This window comes from Porites lutea, chromosome 11, assembly GCF_958299795.1.
Source record: "Porites lutea chromosome 11, jaPorLute2.1, whole genome shotgun sequence".
NCBI classification, from domain to species: Eukaryota; Metazoa; Cnidaria; class Anthozoa; order Scleractinia; family Poritidae; genus Porites; species Porites lutea.
This window is the reverse complement of record NC_133211.1, coordinates 27804532-27823406: the sequence shown is the minus strand read 5'-3', so window position 1 is coordinate 27823406 and position 18875 is coordinate 27804532. Positions and strand designations below refer to the sequence as shown.

The window sequence follows — 18875 nt, the reverse complement described above, 5'->3', positions numbered from 1 at the left end:
AAATTTATCATGTGCAAAACGTTTGTTGTCGCCAGCATCATCACGGACTTACTCACCTGTATAGCTTCAACTCATTCTGTTTTAGTGAGATTGTAATGTATGATGCTAATGTAACTCAACGAATCTATTCTGAATACTGTTGAACAATCGGCACTCTGCAGCTTTGTGATTAAAAACTTTTTCTCTGTAATTTTTATTGGTCATTTGCAGAATTTTGAAAATGCAGACATGGTGATTGAAGCAGTGTTTGAAGATCTTAGCATCAAACACAAAGTTATCAAAGAAATAGAACAGGTCAGAGATGTTCACTGAATGCTTACTTGTCAGAATTAATAGTTATAATGGGCACCTAGAGTTGCTCCCTACCCTCTTTGACTTTTCACAAGAGAAGCACTTTTCTTAGGCAGAACCTTTTTGCTAATTCAAACAGTCTCCTCTAGGAGGGAGTTTACTGTACTTTTTCATTGATCAAACTCTCTGATTTTACTTGGCAACCCAGACTGAAAGTGTTTCTCAAAACACACCTGATACAGACAGGTGCAGATATCTATACATGTGTAGAAAAATAGTAATAATATTGTTTGTTTTGAACGGCTTCAAATTCTCTGATATAGATCAACTCATTCTTACACTAATATTTAGATTTAGGTTTATGTATGGACACAGAGTCTAGCCGTGTCTTTGTCAGATATAAAGATACTCATTAAACATTTATTTCTTTTGTTTTTTCTTTATAAAAAATTAATGAGTTTTTGAATGTTTTCTAACTTGTAGGTCATCCCTGAACAATGTGTATTTGCGTCAAATACATCAGCTCTCCCCATACATCAGGTGACTATAATATTAACCTAATTGTAATTGTATCTCGCAAAACATGTTTGTAAAGAAATGATTCATTGACCTTCATTTCCTCAGTGCATGTGTTGTTTATTGTTGGGAACCAAAACAGCTATGCCTTGTTTTTTTTTTATTACTTTTTAATCAGTGGCTAAAAAAATGATATAGTAATCAAGACTGTGAGCTTTTGTTCACTCTCTGTTTTCACTTGAACACGCCAAAACATTGCATTTTCTTTATTAATGTTTCACAGATTGCTCAAGCTAGTAAAAGACCAGAAAAGGTAAGTTACAAATCATGCAACATTGAATCTCTATTTCTTGTTTGAGTTCAAAGGGTGTTATCTACCAGACAAGCAGTCTAAAATGCCACACATTTTACTTTAAACTCTTCATCAATATATGAGCTTGGGAGCTGGTGCCTTAAGGATTGGTGGAGCTAGGCAAAGCTGTAGCAAGAAAAGGAGGTATCCATGGCAACCCTACAAGTGGCCACCACTAGTCACCGTCACACTGAATCACTTAGTGGAATACTTACCATGAATACTTACCTAGGTAGAAAGAACTATCAGGAGGGTGGAGAGGGCAGAAAAATTTGCAAGGCAACGGCAGGCAAGCTAAATATGACTTTACAAATAACTGCAAGCCCCTGCTGAATATCTGGGGCCACCCCAAGCCTGGCAACTGAGAAACCACTCACCAGCAGTGTTTCTATTGTAACTTTGCCTAAATTCCATTTAGCCACGTTATTCCATAATTTTTTTATTGGTTATGTTGAATCTAAAGACATAGTGCTCCACTGAGCTTGGGGCTTTGTAGGCTTTGAAAATATCATTTTAAAAAATTGTATTTTTTAATCACTTCTACATTACTTCCTGTATTACATGTAACTGAAGTTTTTGAAAATGCATTGCATACTATACAGAAAGGAAAAATGATAGGACTGACGACTTGAATTATTTGACAGGTTGTAGGAATGCATTATTTTTCACCTGTGGATAAAATGCCACTTCTGGAAATCATAACTACCGATAAGACTTCAGATGATACAGCTGGTGAGAGAACAGAATTCTTGCTGTTAATCAAGTGTTACATGTAGCTGAATTAAAGCTTGAATTATTCTTTGACAGGTGCATTAGTGATATGTTGTATTTCTGTGATTTTAATCTTGTCTAGCTGCTGCTGTTAGTGTTGGTTTGAAGCAAGGAAAAACTGTGATTGTAGTAAAGGTATTTCTGATTATTTCCTTCTTAACCCTAGACTGCTAACAGTTCCTCAGGATTGTCCCGCATTCGAGTATGTTACAGGTGAGCAAGCAAGGCAAATCATGCATTTACCTGGTTGCCCTCACAATAGTCATCTGCGCAATAATCCTAAGGGACTGCTAGTAGTCAACCTTTTACCCCGTTGCAATGGTCAAAGTGCAGATTCTCCTTTTTTGTCTTATAACACTGACAACAGAGTAGATCTGTCTAAACCCTCTTTCCCTTTTTTATCAGCAACTGTTAAATCTGTTGGAGGTCACTATTTTTGGTTAATTTTCTTGCTTTTTAAGGATGGTCCTGGATTTTACACAACAAGAATCCTGGCACCGACACTGGCTGAGGCTGTGGCCCTTCTGCAGGTTTGTAGACAGAGCATTGCTGTATTTTATTGAGAAAATACCAGTATTTCCTCAATAAAATACCCACACCAATAAACATCCTTAATAAATAAAATAATATTGTTCTGCATTTACATGTAAGTGCCTCAGCTCTTATTAATTTTGAGCCTTTTATTAATTTTATTTTTATTTTTCTCTGATGAAGTGAGTCACCTGATCATGACATTGATTTCAATATCTAATCACTCTATTCCTGGTACTATTCCATTTTCTCAAAAAAGTGCTTTAATTTGTAATTTTGTAGGAAGGATTGAGTCCCAAAGATTTAGATAAACTAACAAAGCAGTTTGGATTTCCTGTTGGATCAGCAACTTTGGCTGATGAGGTGAGACATGTTGTGGCCGTTAGTTTTAATGACAAGACGGCGAAATGGTTATGAAGATTAATATTATGAGGTTGACATTTTTGTCACCTTTTTTAGCATCTACTAAACCTGGTGAATTGGAGAGAAAAGTTGACAAACAAGTCTTTGCTTTACTATATTTAGGTTGGTATTGATGTGGCTTCACATGTTGCTGAGGATCTTGGAAAAGCTTTCGGGGAAAGGTTAGTTAAAAGACGACTTCACTGTTAAGGGTTGACGCAATGTGTTTTACTGTTATTATTGAATTCAAGGTAGAACACACTCCTAATGTTCTTAGGTTGGAGTGAGATTGTATGGGATAATCTTTGTTAACTGACGGAAGTGCAGATCTTGCGACATGTATCTGCATCCTGTAGATTCTGCAAGAGTGAATGACTATCACCAACTTACCAAAAGAGAGATAGCTTGGGTTCAAAATTGGTTGAGCTCACTCCTTAATAATAATCATTTGACAATAAACGGTTGCAATAATATTGCATAAAAAGGAACTCAAGATTCGTCGTCTATGGTTCTTCAAGTGGTATGTTATCCTTGAGTCGAGAACCAAACTACAGTTTTGGCTTAATTAATGATAATGATTGAAGGGCATGTATTTTCTGTTTGTAGATTCGGTGGTGGTAATCCAGAACTCTTAAAAGCAATGGTTGCTGGAGGACATTTAGGTATGAATGGCATTCTATAAATTAAGGAATTCGTAGAAATTTGGTTTGAATTAAATGAGATTAAGGTGAGGGGGTTGTCGCAATTTTAAACTGCAAGAGCTCTTTCTGTGATTTAAAATTTGTGTTATTAAATTGGATGCAAATTATTTTTACCTTTAGGAAGAAAATCTGGGAAAGGTTTCTTTGTATACTCAGGAAAAGGTGGCAAGAGAGAAGTAAGTCAGTTAAACAATAATTGAGCCTGATTTAACACTGTTTAATAACCATTCCAGGTGTTGCAAACTGGTGAAAACGTGAAATCACATCCCTGATGGTGTGAGATTGTTCAGGACGAAATAATAGGGAACTTAGTAAAGTGTTTCTTTTCTTCAACGTGTCAACTCCTCGATTTCGTTAATGGTCGACGATAATTTCCCACAGTGTTACTCAGTAGGGGAGAGTTTGGTGGCAATTTGGTGATAGATTTAGCTTGGTAGCTCTAGTCTCTCACCAGCCCCACAGATTGTAAAAGAGTTCTGGTGTTTTCCTTACTTATCAGAGAAATTTGGGATGATCGGTAATCACTAAGATTCGCGATCATTTAAGACTCTTACAACTTCACTTATAAACACGATTTGGCAAAGACTAAACGCCGACTCACGGCTTTTCTTGCAGAGTTATGTTTGGTTTTGTACAATCACCATTTGGAAATCTCCGATGATACGCCTCGTTTGCCCCCCTCCCCTCCCAAAAAAGAAAACTTTGCAAAATAATCGTTTTTAGTCTCTCCTGGATATTGTAGTCGTCCCAGGACTTGAGTCTTTTTCGGTCCTTAGGTCATTTTAACTTTTGTGTTGAATGGTGCCTAATCATCAACACTTACGTGGCTGCTATGACGGTTGATTTGTGGTCGGTTTCACCGACCTTTGAGCAATCTTTGAGGCGCCTCTGGCCAGCTTTCCGCGTAGCTCAGTCATTGGAAGTGAGCTTGTAATTTATTGATCCTTCTTTAATCGTCACCGTTTTTTTTTTTAAATCCAGGTCAATGGTGAAGCAGAGAAAATACTTAAAGAGTTTGCCACGCCTAAGAAGGGCAGGTGAATACTGATTTTTTTTTTGGTTGATGAGAGAGATTCTAACATACACACGAGCTAGAGAAAAATCAATCAAACACAAGGAAACTGTAGAATGATCAGCACTCTTACAAGGTTGTTAGTTGTGGACAATAAGATCCAAGGTTAAACTCGTCTACTAATGAGAGCTCGGTCGTAACAGAATAGTGGATGGTGCATTCATGTAACTGGTGATAAAATCGAACTGGCAGGACATTCATACAGTCCAAATGACTCGCTCTTCTCGGAACTTCCTCTATGGAGGCCAACCCACGGTAAATGGACCGTAGCATTTTTATACCCTCGAAGAAGATTCACAACTAGATGTGGATGATTTGAGGACAAAAACCTGTAAAGGGCGTTATTGCGCGAGATCCTTATCTTATCATGGCTTTGAATTCAAATGACCTGCATCTCTTGCAGATTTTTGTTATGGCTGGCTTTTTTGTTGCAGCCTGTGTTGGGTTTGTGTTGGGTTTAAAAAGAGACGTTGTTTGGGCTCGTCATCCACTCTTTTTTAAAGCCAATGACATGCCTTTTGTAAAATGATGGTTTAAATCAGTAACAGACAACCTCAAGTTATGCAATTTGAAGACGTGATGATCGTCGCTGTAGAAACCAAACGACAGAGTGATTTAAATCGACATTTTGCTAATAGGCGTGTCTTTGGTTTTAAAGACGAACGGGTGACGAGCCGAATGTTTTAAGAATGTTTCTGAAATTTACCCCTTTTTTATCAGCAACGATGCTGAGGAAATTCAGATGAGGCTAGCGGCTCGATTTGTGAATGAGTCAGTTCTTTGCCTACAGGAAGGAATCTTGAGAAATCCAGTAAGTGAACCCATTCGATGTTAGAAAGTGTAAGCTTGAAAGTCTTCATGTTTCTTACCATTGAACAGTTTACATCACTGTTGTACGTTCATGAGACTACTAAAACTTGTCCAGATGTTGATATTACGGCCACACTAGAACCACCCAAAATAAGACGGGAAGGCATTTCTTTGATATACAAGATGGGTCTATCTTGTTTAAGAAGCGTCCTCTTATTTTTCCTCGTGTAAATGGCCCTCATTCCATGTTATACGCATTCACCAAATCCCTGTTGATCAGGGATTTGTTAAAACAAGAAATCTTTTCACCTAATTTTTATTTTTTTTCTGTTTTTAGGTTGATGGTGACATTGGCGCTGTATTTGGTCTCGGATTTCCACCTTTCCACGGAGGTAAGTGATTAATATTATAGATTACTAGGGCCACAACATCCCTTTGAAAAATAAAACCCTTGCGAAATATTGAAGAATTAATATTGTTGAATTAATTGATACCACTACCAGTGAGGTTTTTTTTTTTGTTAATGGAAACACCTTAAGATTTCATCAAGAGACTTGGAAGTTACTCACTCCTCCAAAGGCTCGCACTGGGTATTCCAATAAACTGAATAGTTATCTTCCCCCTTGTGTCCCCTCGCGCTCTTTCTTTTCTGCCCCTCCCCGCCTCCAGTAGCCTGCTAGCAAGCTCTCCATTTGTGGCGAGCAAAGCGAGTCGCGAGAGACCGGGTGAGTGAGCGGCGAAACCGCGAGGGCTCTCGCGTGACTTGTCGCGACTCCCCAAATGGAGAGCTTGTTCGCACGCTATCCCCCAGCCTTCCACGGCAAGAGGAGGCCTCTACGCAGGAAAGTGTGCAAGATACAACATGTTAAATTTCTTGTCTCGGAGACTGGCTGTGGGAGTGAAAAGGATGTTGATCCATGGAAAAGTATTTATTCAAGTCGTAAATCTGCCAATTTTTAGGTCCTTTCCGTTACCTTGATGCATATGGAGCTGACAAGTTTGTTGCCAGAATGGAAAGATTACATGAAACTATTGGTGGAGAACGCTTTGTTCCCTGTCAGATGATGTTAGATTATGCCAAAGACCCAACCAAGAAATTTCACAAGAGATAATAACATTCGCTGTTAGTTATTTGTTGGAACACTTATTACTCTTAGAAGATTAAAGCTTCTACAAATACTGAGAAACTGTACCACGGCTATTACGGTCACAAATGGATGTGAACTGGCAAATAATGTCATTTTTATGGGATACTCCGTACAAAGGATTCTATGACAGTTTGCCAGGTGAGCTTGTACATCCGAGCTGTTTTTTTCCTGTGGTCTTTTCAAATCATTACGGGTAGCTATAAAGCACATGCAGCTTGACTTCATTTGTATTTGCTGATATTGAATAAAACTCAATTCAACCGTGTGTACTTTTGTTTCCACCTTAGCTGCAGAACTCTTTAGGGGTAGTCAGTAGTGACAATGTTTAGCAAGGGTAGTACATGACCTGAACACCTTTAGACAAAAAATTTAGAAATTCAGAAATATCGATGTAATATCGTAAAAAGTTTATTTGCGAAAATTAGATCCATTAAAATCTTAAGTTCGTTTCCTTTAAACTGCATTTACCAAGGTGCAAATTTGAAGTACCATTACATAACCGTACAAATTCTTTGAATCATTATTTTTACTGCTACACGACCCAACGGTCGTTATGCAAAAACCGATTGGGTCAATTATCTTCAGTGTATGCCTTTTGATGTGTGCTAGTGTCTGAACCGCCACAAACAAGTGTCTCTATGTGAAATCAATGCTCACTAGTTTCCCACTTGAAAAGCTGTAAAGAAGAGCGACTTGATATACTATGCAGACCTTTCTGTTCTCTTTTGCTGCGTCGACACCCTAGGAGCTTCAAGATACTGTTCGACTGACACGATTTCAGCCCGATCAAGTTTGGGATAGACACTCGCAACGTCACTGGAAGTAACACAAATTTGGCACAGTATGGTCGTATGTAACTATTTCTTCAGCAAATACTTTACTTTTGTAATGTCGTTTGAACTGATAATAAATCTAACTTACTTCCCATTCATCATATTTAATACCTCTAATGACAATAGTGGTGTTAGTAACAGGGACGGCGAAGCAGGGAGAGAGAGGGTTTGATTCCCTACCTTTTTTCCGAGAAAAAGCGGCTGATTAGTCTCGCTTGCGTAAGCAGCGACACTCATAATCTGCAATCCCCCGGGGGGGGGGGGGGGGGGGTAGTCCCGTATGTAGGCTGTAAGGGTATATGCCGCGCCAAAAGATTTTTTTTAGCCGTTTTGGTTGAAAATAGGGTATCAATTTCGACCATTTTGGTCTGAAACTGGGTATGGTTTGTGCCTTCTAGTCTTGAATTGGGTATGTTTTTTAGAAGAATTAGCTACTTTCTCATCATTTGGCGATAAGACCATTTCCCTTTCAATGTTTACGCCAACTACCGTGTACGTGCCGTAACAGCTTGTCATGCGCTCCGGTCACGCGCCGGGCTCCAGGGCTTAAGGTCTGAAATAGGGCAGGGAAAATCACAGATTTTGGTCTGAAGTAGGGTAAGGGTTACAGGTAGCGTGCTGTACACCCCACCTAATTTTTGTGGAAGTAAATTTTTGGTTTGTTTTTGGGGTCACAAAAGGCAGGCCATTATGCCAGGCGTTCCTTGTGGAGACCGTGGAAACTGAGACTAAGAATCGTTGCGTTATTGAAGCCACGCATGTTTTGCGAAGAAAGCTTAGGAAATATTAGCCTTCCACGCAGGCGTTTTTAGGGGAGCTCGTTTTTCATCCTCAAATGAGAAACGAGCTCCCCTAAAAACGCCTGCGTGGGAGGCAAAGGAAATATTAAATTGAGTGCTTTTCCAAAACGTGTCGGTCCACGAATTCTATCCCTTGAAAGCTTTGATTACTTTGGAGCAAGTGAACACTACTGAGTGGTCAAAAAAAATAAGAATCTTAATTAAAATTGCGATGATCCAACTAACCTGGGAAATACAAATCCCTACTGATATGCGTTCCCCCACCTGGGAAACACGTATCCCTAGTGATATGTGTTCCCCCACCTGGGAAACACGTATCCCTAGTGATATGTGTTCCTCTACCTATATAGAAAACACATTTCCTTTGTGATGTGTGTTCCCTACCTGGGGAACACATATCCCTGGTGATATGTCTTCCCTCGCGTGGGAAAGACTTATCCCTAGTGATGTGTGATCCCCCTCCTAGGATACACATATCCCTAGTGATATGTGTTCCCCCACCTACGAAACACGTATCCCTAGTGATATGTGTTATTCACCTGATAAACACGTATCCCTAGTGATATGTGTTCCTCCACCTGGGAAACACGTATTCCTAGTGATATGTGTTCCCCACCTGGGAAACACGTATCCCTAGTGATATGTGTTCCCCACCTGGAAAACACGTATCCCTAGTGATATGTGTTCCTCCACCAGGGAAACACGTATCCCTAGTGATATGTGTTCCCCACCTGGGAAACACGTATCCCTAGTGATATGTGTTCCCCACCTGGAAAACACGTATCCCTAGTGATATGTGTTCCCCCACCTGGGAAACACGTATCCCTAGTGATATGTGTTCCCCCATCTAGGAAACACATATCTCTGGTGATATGTGTTCCCCTTCATGGGAAACACGTATCGCTAGTGATATGTGTTCCCTCAGCTGGGAAACACGTATACCTGGTGATATGTGTTCCTCCACCGGGCAAACACGTATCCCTAGTGATATGTGTTCCCCCGCCTGGGAAACACGTATGCCTAGTGATATGTGTTCCCCCGCCTGGGCAACACGTATCCCTAGTGATATGTGTTCCTCCACCTGGGAAACAGGTATCCCTAGTCATATGTGTTCCCCACCTGGGAAACACGTATCCCTAGTGATATGTGTTCCCCCACCTGAGAAACACGTATCCCTTGTGATATGTTTTCCCTCTCCTAAGAAACACGTATCTCTAGTGAGATGTGTTCCCCCATCTAGGAAACACGTATCCCTAGTGATATGTGTTCCCCCAGCTGGGAAACACGTATCCCTAGTGATATGTGTTGCCCCACCAGGGAAACACGTATGCCTAGTGATATGTGTTCCCCCTCCTGGGAAACACGTATCCCTAGTGATATGTGTTCCCCCACCTCGGAAAAACGTATCCCTAGTGATATGTGTTCCTCCACCAGGGAAACACGTATTCCTAGTGATATGTGTTACCCCACCTGAGAAACAGGTATCCCTAGTGGTATGTGTTACCCCACCTCGGAAAAACGTATCCCTAGTGATATGTGTTCCTCCACCAGGGAAACACGTATCCCTAGTGATATGTGTTCCCCCACCTGGGAAACACGTATCCCTAGTGATATGTGTTACCCCACCTGGGAAACAGGTATCCCTTGTGATATGTGTTACCCCACCTCGGAAAAACGTATCCCTAGTGATATGTGTTACTCCACCAGGGAAACACGTATCCCTAGTGATATGTGTTCCTCCACCAGGGAAACACGTATTCCTAGTGATATGTGTTACCCCACCTGGGAAACAGGTATCCCTTGTGATATGTGTTCCCCCACCTCGGAAAAACGTATCCCTAGTGATATGTGTTCCTCCACCAGGGAAACACGTATTCCTAGTGATATGTGTTACCCCACCTGAGAAACAGGTATCCCTAGTGGTATGTGTTACCCCACCTCGGAAAAACGTATCCCTAGTGATATGTGTTCCTCCACCAGGGAAACACGTATCCCTAGTGATATGTGTTCCCCCACCTGGGAAACACGTATCCCTAGTGATATGTGTTACCCCACCTGGGAAACAGGTATCCCTTGTGATATGTGTTACCCCACCTCGGAAAAACGTATCCCTAGTGATATGTGTTACTCCACCAGGGAAACACGTATCCCTAGTGATATGTGTTCCTCCACCAGGGAAACACGTATTCCTAGTGATATGTGTTACCCCACCTGGGAAACAGGTATCCCTTGTGATATGTGTTACCCCACCTCGGAAAAACGTATCCCTAGTGATATGTGTTACTCCACCAGGGAAACACGTATCCCTAGCGATATGTGTTCCTCCACCAGAGAAAACACGTATCCCTAGTGATATGTGTTCCCCACCTGGGAAACACGTATCCCTAGTGATATGTGTTCCCCCACCTGGAAAACACGTATCCCTAGTGATATGTGTTCCCCCACCTGGGAAACACCTATCCCTAGTGATATGTGTTCCCCCATCTAGGAAACACATATCTCTGGTGATATATGTTCCCCTTCATGGGAAACACGTATCGCTAGTGATATGTGTTCCCTCAGCTGGGAAACACGTATCCCTAGTGATATGTGTTGCCCCACCTCGGAAACAAGTATCCCTAGTGATATGTGTTCCCCCGCCTGGGAAACACGTATCCCTAGTGATATGTGTTCCTCCACTGGGGAAACACGTATCCCTAGTGATATGTGTTCCCCCACCTGGGAAACACGTACCCCTAGTGATATGTGTTCCCCCACCTGGGAAACACATATCCCTAGTGATATGTGTTCCCCCACCTGGGAAACAGGTATCCCTAGTGATATGTGTTACTCCACCTCGGAAACACGTATTCCTAGTGATATGTGTTCCTCCACCAGGGAAACACGTATCCCTAGTGATATGTGTTTCTCCACCAGGGAAACACGTATCCCTAGTGATATGTGTTCCCCCTCCTGGGAAACACGTATGCCTAGTGATATGTGCTCCCCCACCTGGGAAACACGTCTCCCTGGTGATATGTGTTCCTCCACCGGGGAAACACGTATCCCTAGTGATATGTGTTCTCCCACCTAGGAAAAACTTATCGCTAGTGATATGTGTTCTTCCACCTGGGAAACACGTATCCTTAGTGATATGTGTTCCGTCAGCTGGGAAACACGTATACCTAGCAATATGTGTTCCCCCACCTGGGAAACACGTATCCCTAGTGATATGTGTTCCCCCAACTGGGAAACAACGTATCCCTAGTGATATGTGTATCCCCACGTAGGAAAAACGTATCCCTAGTGATATGGGTTCCTCCACCTGGGAAACACGTATCGCTAGTGATATGTGTTGCCCTACCTGGGAAACAGATATCTCGAGTGATATGTGTTCCGCTACCTAGGAAAGACATATCGCTACTGATATGTGTTCCTCAACCTGGGAAACAAGTATCGCTAGTGATATGGGTTCCCCTACCTGGGAAACACATATTCCTTGTTATCTGTGTTCCCCTACCTGCACAATGCATACCCATAGTGATATGTTTTTCCCTACCCGGGAAATACAAATCCCTGGTGACATGAAATTCAGCTATAGGAGAACACAAACACAGCCTGCTATATGGACAAAATGTATTTTTTCTTCGATTTAATTATAATGCAACTTTTGTTGCCTGCATGTTGTCTGTTGTGACCTTAATTGCCATGGCTACACTAACAATAATAATACTAATAATATCATTATAAACATAGCTCCGGGACATGTTGCCTGGTGATTTTGCCTTGAAATTTTCAAAATTTACTTTGCTTTGCTTAGAAATATTTTAAAATCACAAAATACATTAATTACATGTAGGGCTGATCGGCAGGCTTGTTGATCGCTTTACTAATTAAATTTAAATCATTGTGTTAAACTTTGCTTTCGTTTCGTGTTTTTTTTGGCACTTTCAACTGCTAAAAATCGGTGAACAAAAATAAACTAATACAATATCTCTGTGATTTATAATAGTAAATGGCAGTCAGTGCCCCACAATATGTTTCTTGTGATAAATCAAAAACTATATGTAGCACATAATTAAATAGGTCAAAATATCACATGGCTTCAGAAGCAAAATAGTTTGACTGTATTGACACTTAAAAGAACAGTAACAAAATCTCTCAAAAATATCCTTTCGAAAGTCTTTAAACACAACAATAATATAACAAATCCAAGCACTGGATTGATATAATTATGTACATAGATATAATTTATGTAGTAGTTGTCAGACTCCTTCAGCAAGAACAATCCTGAAAGATGAACAAAGATGAAAATATCACTCCGTTGAAAACAAGTTTAAATTTATTCTAAATCACACAACCCCTTTGTAATTTCTCATTGTAAAAACTGATTGGTAAAAATAAATGTCCCAATGGGTAAGGGCATGATACATTGTCACTATCTCCCTTGTGCTTTCTACAAGAATTTTCCTTTTTGCTTTTTTTTTTTCTGCTGCAATGTGAAACTATGTAAAGCTGGGAACACCTGTTTCCCAAGGAACCTTAATTTTTTCCTGGTAATGTTTATAATGACACATTTGTCACAACAAGCCCATGTTTTTTCCTGTAAATTTAAATCAAACTTTTAATGTAAGAATACAGGGTGTCCCAAAAGTCCGTTCCTCTACTTTATAGGTCTGTACTGAACGTAACTTACGATTGTACTCATGTAACAAACCATTTAAACAAAAGTAGTCTATTTCAGGTCTAATAAAATGTCATATATTTGTTGTGCCATCTTTTTATTGGAATATTCATGTTTTGCATTTTCCCGCCAAATATTTGTCGTATTTTGTGTGACCATGAATTGCTCGCAATCTTTCCTTGCTTTTGTGATTTTATATCATGAAAGATGAACCCTGTTAATGCTAAAAAACTCAGCTACTTGAGAGCCCAAGCAGGCATCCTTAGATCTACTGGCTTATCAGTAATGGGAAATTGCTGAAAAGCTGAAAAAATCAGAAGGTTGGGTAGTGGAATGGTCATCAAGAAATGACGGTTTCGAAGACAAGAAAAGAACGGGAAGACTGAAAATCCTTAATGAGGCAGCTCAAAGAATTTTGAAAAAAGCCAAATATAAAAGGGGAAAGTTGACCAGGCCGCTCTCACAACATTAGCAAGCAAAGGCCATGTTGGGGGAAAGTACACCATCTGGAGGTTTATGAAAAGTGGAGGTTGGAGACCACTGAGATGGCAAAAGAAACCAGCTCTGCTCACAGCTAAGCAGTGTGCAGCTCAACTGAAATTTGCTAAGCAGTACAAAAACCTCACTGCAGAAGAATGAGATGATTTTCCTTTTTTAGACGAATGTCCTAAATATTTGTTTCAGCTGCCCAATCCCAAAAATGATACAGTTTGGGGTTCACAGGAGAGCCAAGTTCCTCCAGCATATCAAGTTAAAGAAGCTCAAAATGGATCATATGGGGTGGAATGACAGGCCATGGTCTCAATGGGATACATTTTTTAACCCAAGGACAACCTTTGACTGCCGAATACTACATCAACAACATGTTAGAGAAAAAAGTGAAGCCTCTCCTTTGCCATAAAAAATGTGAATGAAACAACAGACAAGCGAAAATTGTTCAGTGCTAATCACCATAAGACATTTGTCAAAGACGGGGCCCCAGCACACGTAGCCAAGGCAAACCAAGCATGGTGCAAAAAAACTTGCCAAATTTTACAGAGAAAACAAGCTGGCCCCCAAATTCCCCAGATTTCAACCCTGTGGAGAATTTTTGGAGCACAATGGATTAAGTTGTCTATAAAAAACCAACTCCTAAGACCTTGAAAGATTTGAAAAGATGGCTCAAACAAGCCTGGAAGAAAATCCCACTCTCCACACTACATGACTTACCCTACTCCATGCCACAATGGCTATAGGATGTGACAACAAACAAAGGAGGAGATGCCAGATATTGACTTTCTGAATACATGTACTCAATAAAGCAAGCATAGAGGTGTATTTTCAATCAAAAGTTATGGCGCATGAAATATTGAAGAGGAACAAACTTTTGGGACAACCTGTAGATTAAGCTATTACACCTATTAGTAATGGTAACAGGACTGAGTGGAGTCCAATTCGGTCTGTAATCATACGAGTGATTAACAAAATCGGACGACCGGGTAGCGGGAGTCCGATTTGTTTAATCACGAGTATGATTACAGACCGAATTGGACGACTCAAAGTTCTGTTACCAATTAATCATAACTTTAACAAAATTTGTGATATATAAGGCCCTTTTTTGAAATCAAAACAGAAGAAATGCCAATTTTTTTTGCTAGTAGTAAAAAAAAAGCCATTTAAGCGCGCTCTTGATGGCGCGTACTGTCCAATTACTTAGGCATGACGCGTACTGTCCTATTAAATTGTCTAATTAAGGCTGAAATCAGGGCAGTTGGTAGCCAATCATATTTGAGAATTTTGTTATAGTTATGATTATGTAGTATAATTCGTGTTCAGAGACTCAGATGTTGGAGCCTTAAAAGGCTTTATCATTCACTCTGTTGAAGGCATTCTTCTAATTTCACTACTCCAACGCAACCCCCTAGGCAATAAAAATGTAGAAAAATGTTTAGAAAGAAATTTGGTTATATGGTGCACTGTTTCATTCACTTGCATTTTTAAAGTTCAGTATGAAAAAGACAAGTTTACATTACCCATTCTTTTCTGCTAGTTCACCAAAAAGCATTGTTGTTGGTTCAAGGAGTTCTTTTTGTTTTTCTTCATTAGTCCCAGGTTTTATCTTGCCTTGCACCATTCTTTCATTCTCCTAATAAGTCACAAAAAAATAATAATTATACCGTGGAAACAGTATACCATATTTACCTGTGTAAAATGCACACCCCTGTGTAATACACACCCTAATTTTTGACCACTTTTTTGCTCGAAAAAAAAAAAAAGAGATTTTAAGACAAACACGAAGAATTAAAACTTCAATTTTGCCATTTAATCAACAGGAGCTGGGAATTATGTTTACAAAACTATTGAGCCAATTCCATCTATTTTCTAACTTTTGCACCCTACTCCCGTCTCCCCTAAACACAAAAAGTAAACCCTCTCCCCACCCCCTATTCAAAGATGTCTTGTTCTAAAAACTAACGTTTATAATTGCCATGCTATCCTAAACAACTTTGGATAAGGGGAGGGGGGAAATCAGGCATTCATTTGGCGGAGGTTTCAGGTTTTGCCAGGATGACAGGAAAAAATAACCATTTTCGCGATTTGTCTCAACAGGTTTTGTCCGGGGTTGTAGCTTCTACCACAAATATTGCATGCATCGAGCAGCTATTTAATATACAAGCTTTTCTATTCAATTAAAGTCAAACATTTTACAAATGTTGTAATTTGAAGTCCATTTAACAGTGGCCATTAACTAAATGACAAAAGTACTCACTGGGCAGGGCTAAACGTCAGTATACTGTAAAGCTATAAAAACTGTGAATTAAAAATGTTTATTGTGTTATATGAACACGGTTGTTGTTGTAATAATAACAACCTACAGATGTGACCTTGTACTTGACCTTTTGAACCCGCTGAAGAAAAAGTATATTTCTTGAGAGGTCTGTTAGAGTGTTTACGAGACGAAAAATGTAAACGCTAGTTAATAAACTCTTCCAATCGGCAGCGTTTTTGCATACAGGCTCTATGTTGGGTACCACATAGAAAATACACAAAACTGAGGTAATGGGCAAAATTCTGGTGGCAGGGAAGCACTTAAATCTAGGGGTAAGGGGACCAGGAGAGAAGCCCTCCTGGGGGGAGACAAGATCGAGTGCTACCGGGGGTAGCCACCCTGGACAGGAGTCCTGATCAGTCTCCGGGGGTGAGGCCCATATCCCCCAGTTGCTAAGAACTAAGGGGAACCAGGAGGGGTGGCCCTCCTGGGAGGAGTACAGATCAGGTGGGACTGGGGGTCCACACCCTGGAGTGGATATTTTCCTGGACCTGTCTCCAAGGGCTAAGCTTTACTGTGGGGTAAAGTGCAGCCAGGGGTTGCACTTCCCTGCCACAGATTGTTGGTTGATTTTGATGGCCGGCAGGGGGAGGGGACTCCGTATATGAAAGGGGTGGGGATGCTTGTCATCTAGCTTAGGGTGCAAATTTCAGATTTTGGTCTTGCCTAGGGTGTTCTGGGAAGAAATATTAAAAAATTATATATTTTCAATTTGTTTCATTCACTCCATTCACGTAATCAAAGATTAAAATAATCGCTTTTAGAGGTCAAAAAAAGATTGGGCCACCCCCAGATTGGTCTCCTTTAGGGGTTTAACTCAAAATTTCCGATGAGCATCCCCACTTCTTTCATATGCGGAGTCCCCCCCGGGTTTAATGGTTCATTTCACCAACATCCTGTTCGCTAAATTCTGAGGTTGTTTTGCGTACGTGTTGGGTCAGTTCCCTAGGTGCTTTCGCCTGATCAGTGGCTGAAAGAACAAGTCATATACATGCATATCGCACTTTTTTGTATCATGGCTGGGAGAACGAAGCATATACATGCGCTGCCAGTCCTCATTCCACTTCTTAGCGGAACAACATAAGACATTAGCAAAAGGGACGTTGGTGAAACGACTCGTAGGCGAAACGACCAGTCACCATTTCGATCCATGTTGTTGATTTCATTTTGTGGTAATTATGATTGACAACTAACTTTCTCAGTATGTACTGTTATTTTTCTGTCATCCAATTGGTTGATTTTGTCTAGGTGGCCCCGGTTATAGTAGTCACACTGTAATAAAAATATTTTGATTTGCATTGTTAAATAGTGTTGTCTAACATTGACACTGGAGAAATAGGAAAAAATTCTATCACAATGGTAAGCTGGGGAAAAAATTCACACGAACTATATCCCCAGGTCTCCCCCGCTGAGACCTCAATATAACCCCTAATATAAATTCTATGTTAATATCAAGCCTCATGTTGCTAGGATTGTACAGTGCTACCAGGGCATTATGTAAAATAAAAGTAAACATATCCTCACGAATTAAAATAGTTCTTCCTTCCTCTGAACGTTTAGTTAGGATAAAATTAAAAACAATGCGAATAAAACGGGGTTCGACTGAAAACAATACGCTTAATAATTTTAATATAATAAAGTTTCTGTTGTTGCTTGAATGAATGCGATGTTTTTGATGAGAATTATAACCCGATTATAGAGATTGTTAAAATATTAAACCCACCTCACTTTCTTTGTCTTCTCGCCAACGATAAATACGGCTCATTGATGTAGAAAGAAGATGTCCAATTCCTTGTTGATTTTCCACCCAGAAAATATTATCTGATTTGACGCGTAAAACATCAGCCAGTCGCTTCTTGAAGTTGAACACTTCAGCTGACCGAATTGGGCTCAACCACAACGGCTCCTTCTCCTGAAAAATTACCCCATTTAATTTGCTTCTAGGAATGTTTCTGTGCTCTAAAAAGTCCTCCACTGCAATTTCTTTTTGTTTTTTGAGACCTTTTAGCCGCAACGAGTTGTAATTCGTAACATAGAAGACACCTTCCAGTTCGTCTTCTTTCCAGTTGTATTTTTTGCCGAAGGCCACGAGTTGTAGTCCATTCATAGTGGCAGGTAGTTCTTCCATAACCGAAGGAATCATGCTCAAAATACTAATAGAAGGTCTTACAGTCAACAAATGCGGTGAATTTACCACAGCATCCATTAATCGTTGGCATAACTTCAGAGGTTCGTCGCCAAAGCCGATGAAAACCAAATTAGGATCAAAATATTTGGGGATAGTAACGTATCTTCGATAATAGAAGCTATCCATACTACTGATACTATCGTCCATGAAAAGCCCCGCTCCGAAAGGAGTAGCCATAGCATTCAAGACCAGGGTCCTGTTTGATGCTCAAGAAAACAAGGTAAACCGTAAATAATCCGCTCCCATGTTTTGGATTTTGATGGATATGCTTGTTCGATACGCTTCGTTTATACTAAAAATCAATGCAAAACGTTATTTTGATTTCTCCAGCAACTCCCTCGTCCCCAGGGCTTTCCCGCGCTCAGAAATTTAGGAGACCGGGTTGAACTGGTGAAGAGTCTCGCCAGGCAATATCGGAGCACTTCTTGTTTTTGAGTAGGGTATCCTGTCCCTGCTATCTATGCTTTGGAACTACAGTCGACTCCCGATAACTCGAACCTTCAAGGGAAATCTAAAAAAGGTTCGAGTTATCGGGAGTTCGAAGAAAATAGCCAAGAGTAAGGTAAAAAACAGTTTTTACTGCACAGTGAACATTTTAATCACATTTAATTGTAGAAATGTCAAGTGAAAATTAAAAGATGCTTCTAGATTATAAATCAAAACGTAACGTAACAAAACATAGCCTAGATAGAGCATGCGTTTTACTGTTTTGAGAAGAAAGGCTGCTTCACGTTAGCCTGTGACAATCAACATCAGCCTTCACTAGTAAACTATACTCCTACAACACGTCAATAGCAAACTCCAAAATTCAATGTTTCGGACGCCAGTAGACGGCTTTTTTCCCGACTTTTTAAGGGCTCAAAACATGGTGCGAGTTATCGAGGGTAAAATTATATAGAAAATGACCTGAGGGGAAACGAAAATTGGTTCGAGTTAGCGGGAGTTCGAGTTATCGAGGGTTCGAGTTACCGAGGGTAAAATTACAGTG

At 40.3% G+C, this 18875-nt stretch overlaps 2 protein-coding genes across 2 annotated transcripts in view; one reads left to right on the top strand and one right to left on the bottom strand.

The window, feature by feature from the left end:
* Positions 1-6859, top strand: part of LOC140951995 (trifunctional enzyme subunit alpha, mitochondrial-like) — a gene marked incomplete in the record, with an annotated part of 23034 nt that extends 16175 nt beyond the window's left edge. Inside the window, 14 exon segments of the mRNA XM_073401387.1 lie at positions 211-294; positions 775-831; positions 1091-1120; positions 1804-1891; positions 2013-2065; positions 2392-2460; positions 2744-2824; positions 2987-3045; positions 3470-3525; positions 3685-3740; positions 4546-4601; positions 5357-5447; positions 5784-5838; positions 6407-6859. Of these exon segments, the coding sequence (XP_073257488.1) occupies positions 211-294; positions 775-831; positions 1091-1120; positions 1804-1891; positions 2013-2065; positions 2392-2460; positions 2744-2824; positions 2987-3045; positions 3470-3525; positions 3685-3740; positions 4546-4601; positions 5357-5447; positions 5784-5838; positions 6407-6558 (987 nt within the window).
* A 4998-nt stretch (positions 6860-11857) lies between these two features.
* Positions 11858-18199, bottom strand: LOC140952003 (uncharacterized). Its single transcript, XM_073401398.1, has 3 exons — positions 17423-18199; positions 14903-15015; positions 11858-12496 (listed from the first exon to the last, which is right to left on the bottom strand). Exons 1-3 carry the CDS (start codon positions 18062-18064, stop codon positions 12472-12474), a joined length of 780 nt encoding a protein of 259 aa, XP_073257499.1. The 5' UTR covers positions 18065-18199; the 3' UTR covers positions 11858-12471.
* Positions 18200-18875: the final 676 nt, after the last annotated feature.

What these genes read in the sequence shown, in the direction of transcription:
- LOC140952003 (XM_073401398.1), bottom strand. Translation starts at nt 18,064, where the DNA reads ATGGCTACTCCTTTCGGAGCGGGGCTTTTCATGGACGATAGTATCAGT. An exon ending in GAGAAGACAAAGAAAGTGAG is followed by an intron (nt 15,016 to 17,422) that starts GTGGGTTTAATA and finishes GTGACTTATTAG; the next exon opens with GAGAATGAAAGAATGGTGCA. An exon ending in GAACTAGCAGAAAAGAATGG is followed by an intron (nt 12,497 to 14,902) that starts GTAATGTAAACT and finishes TTCATCTTTCAG; the next exon opens with GATTGTTCTTGCTGAAGGAG.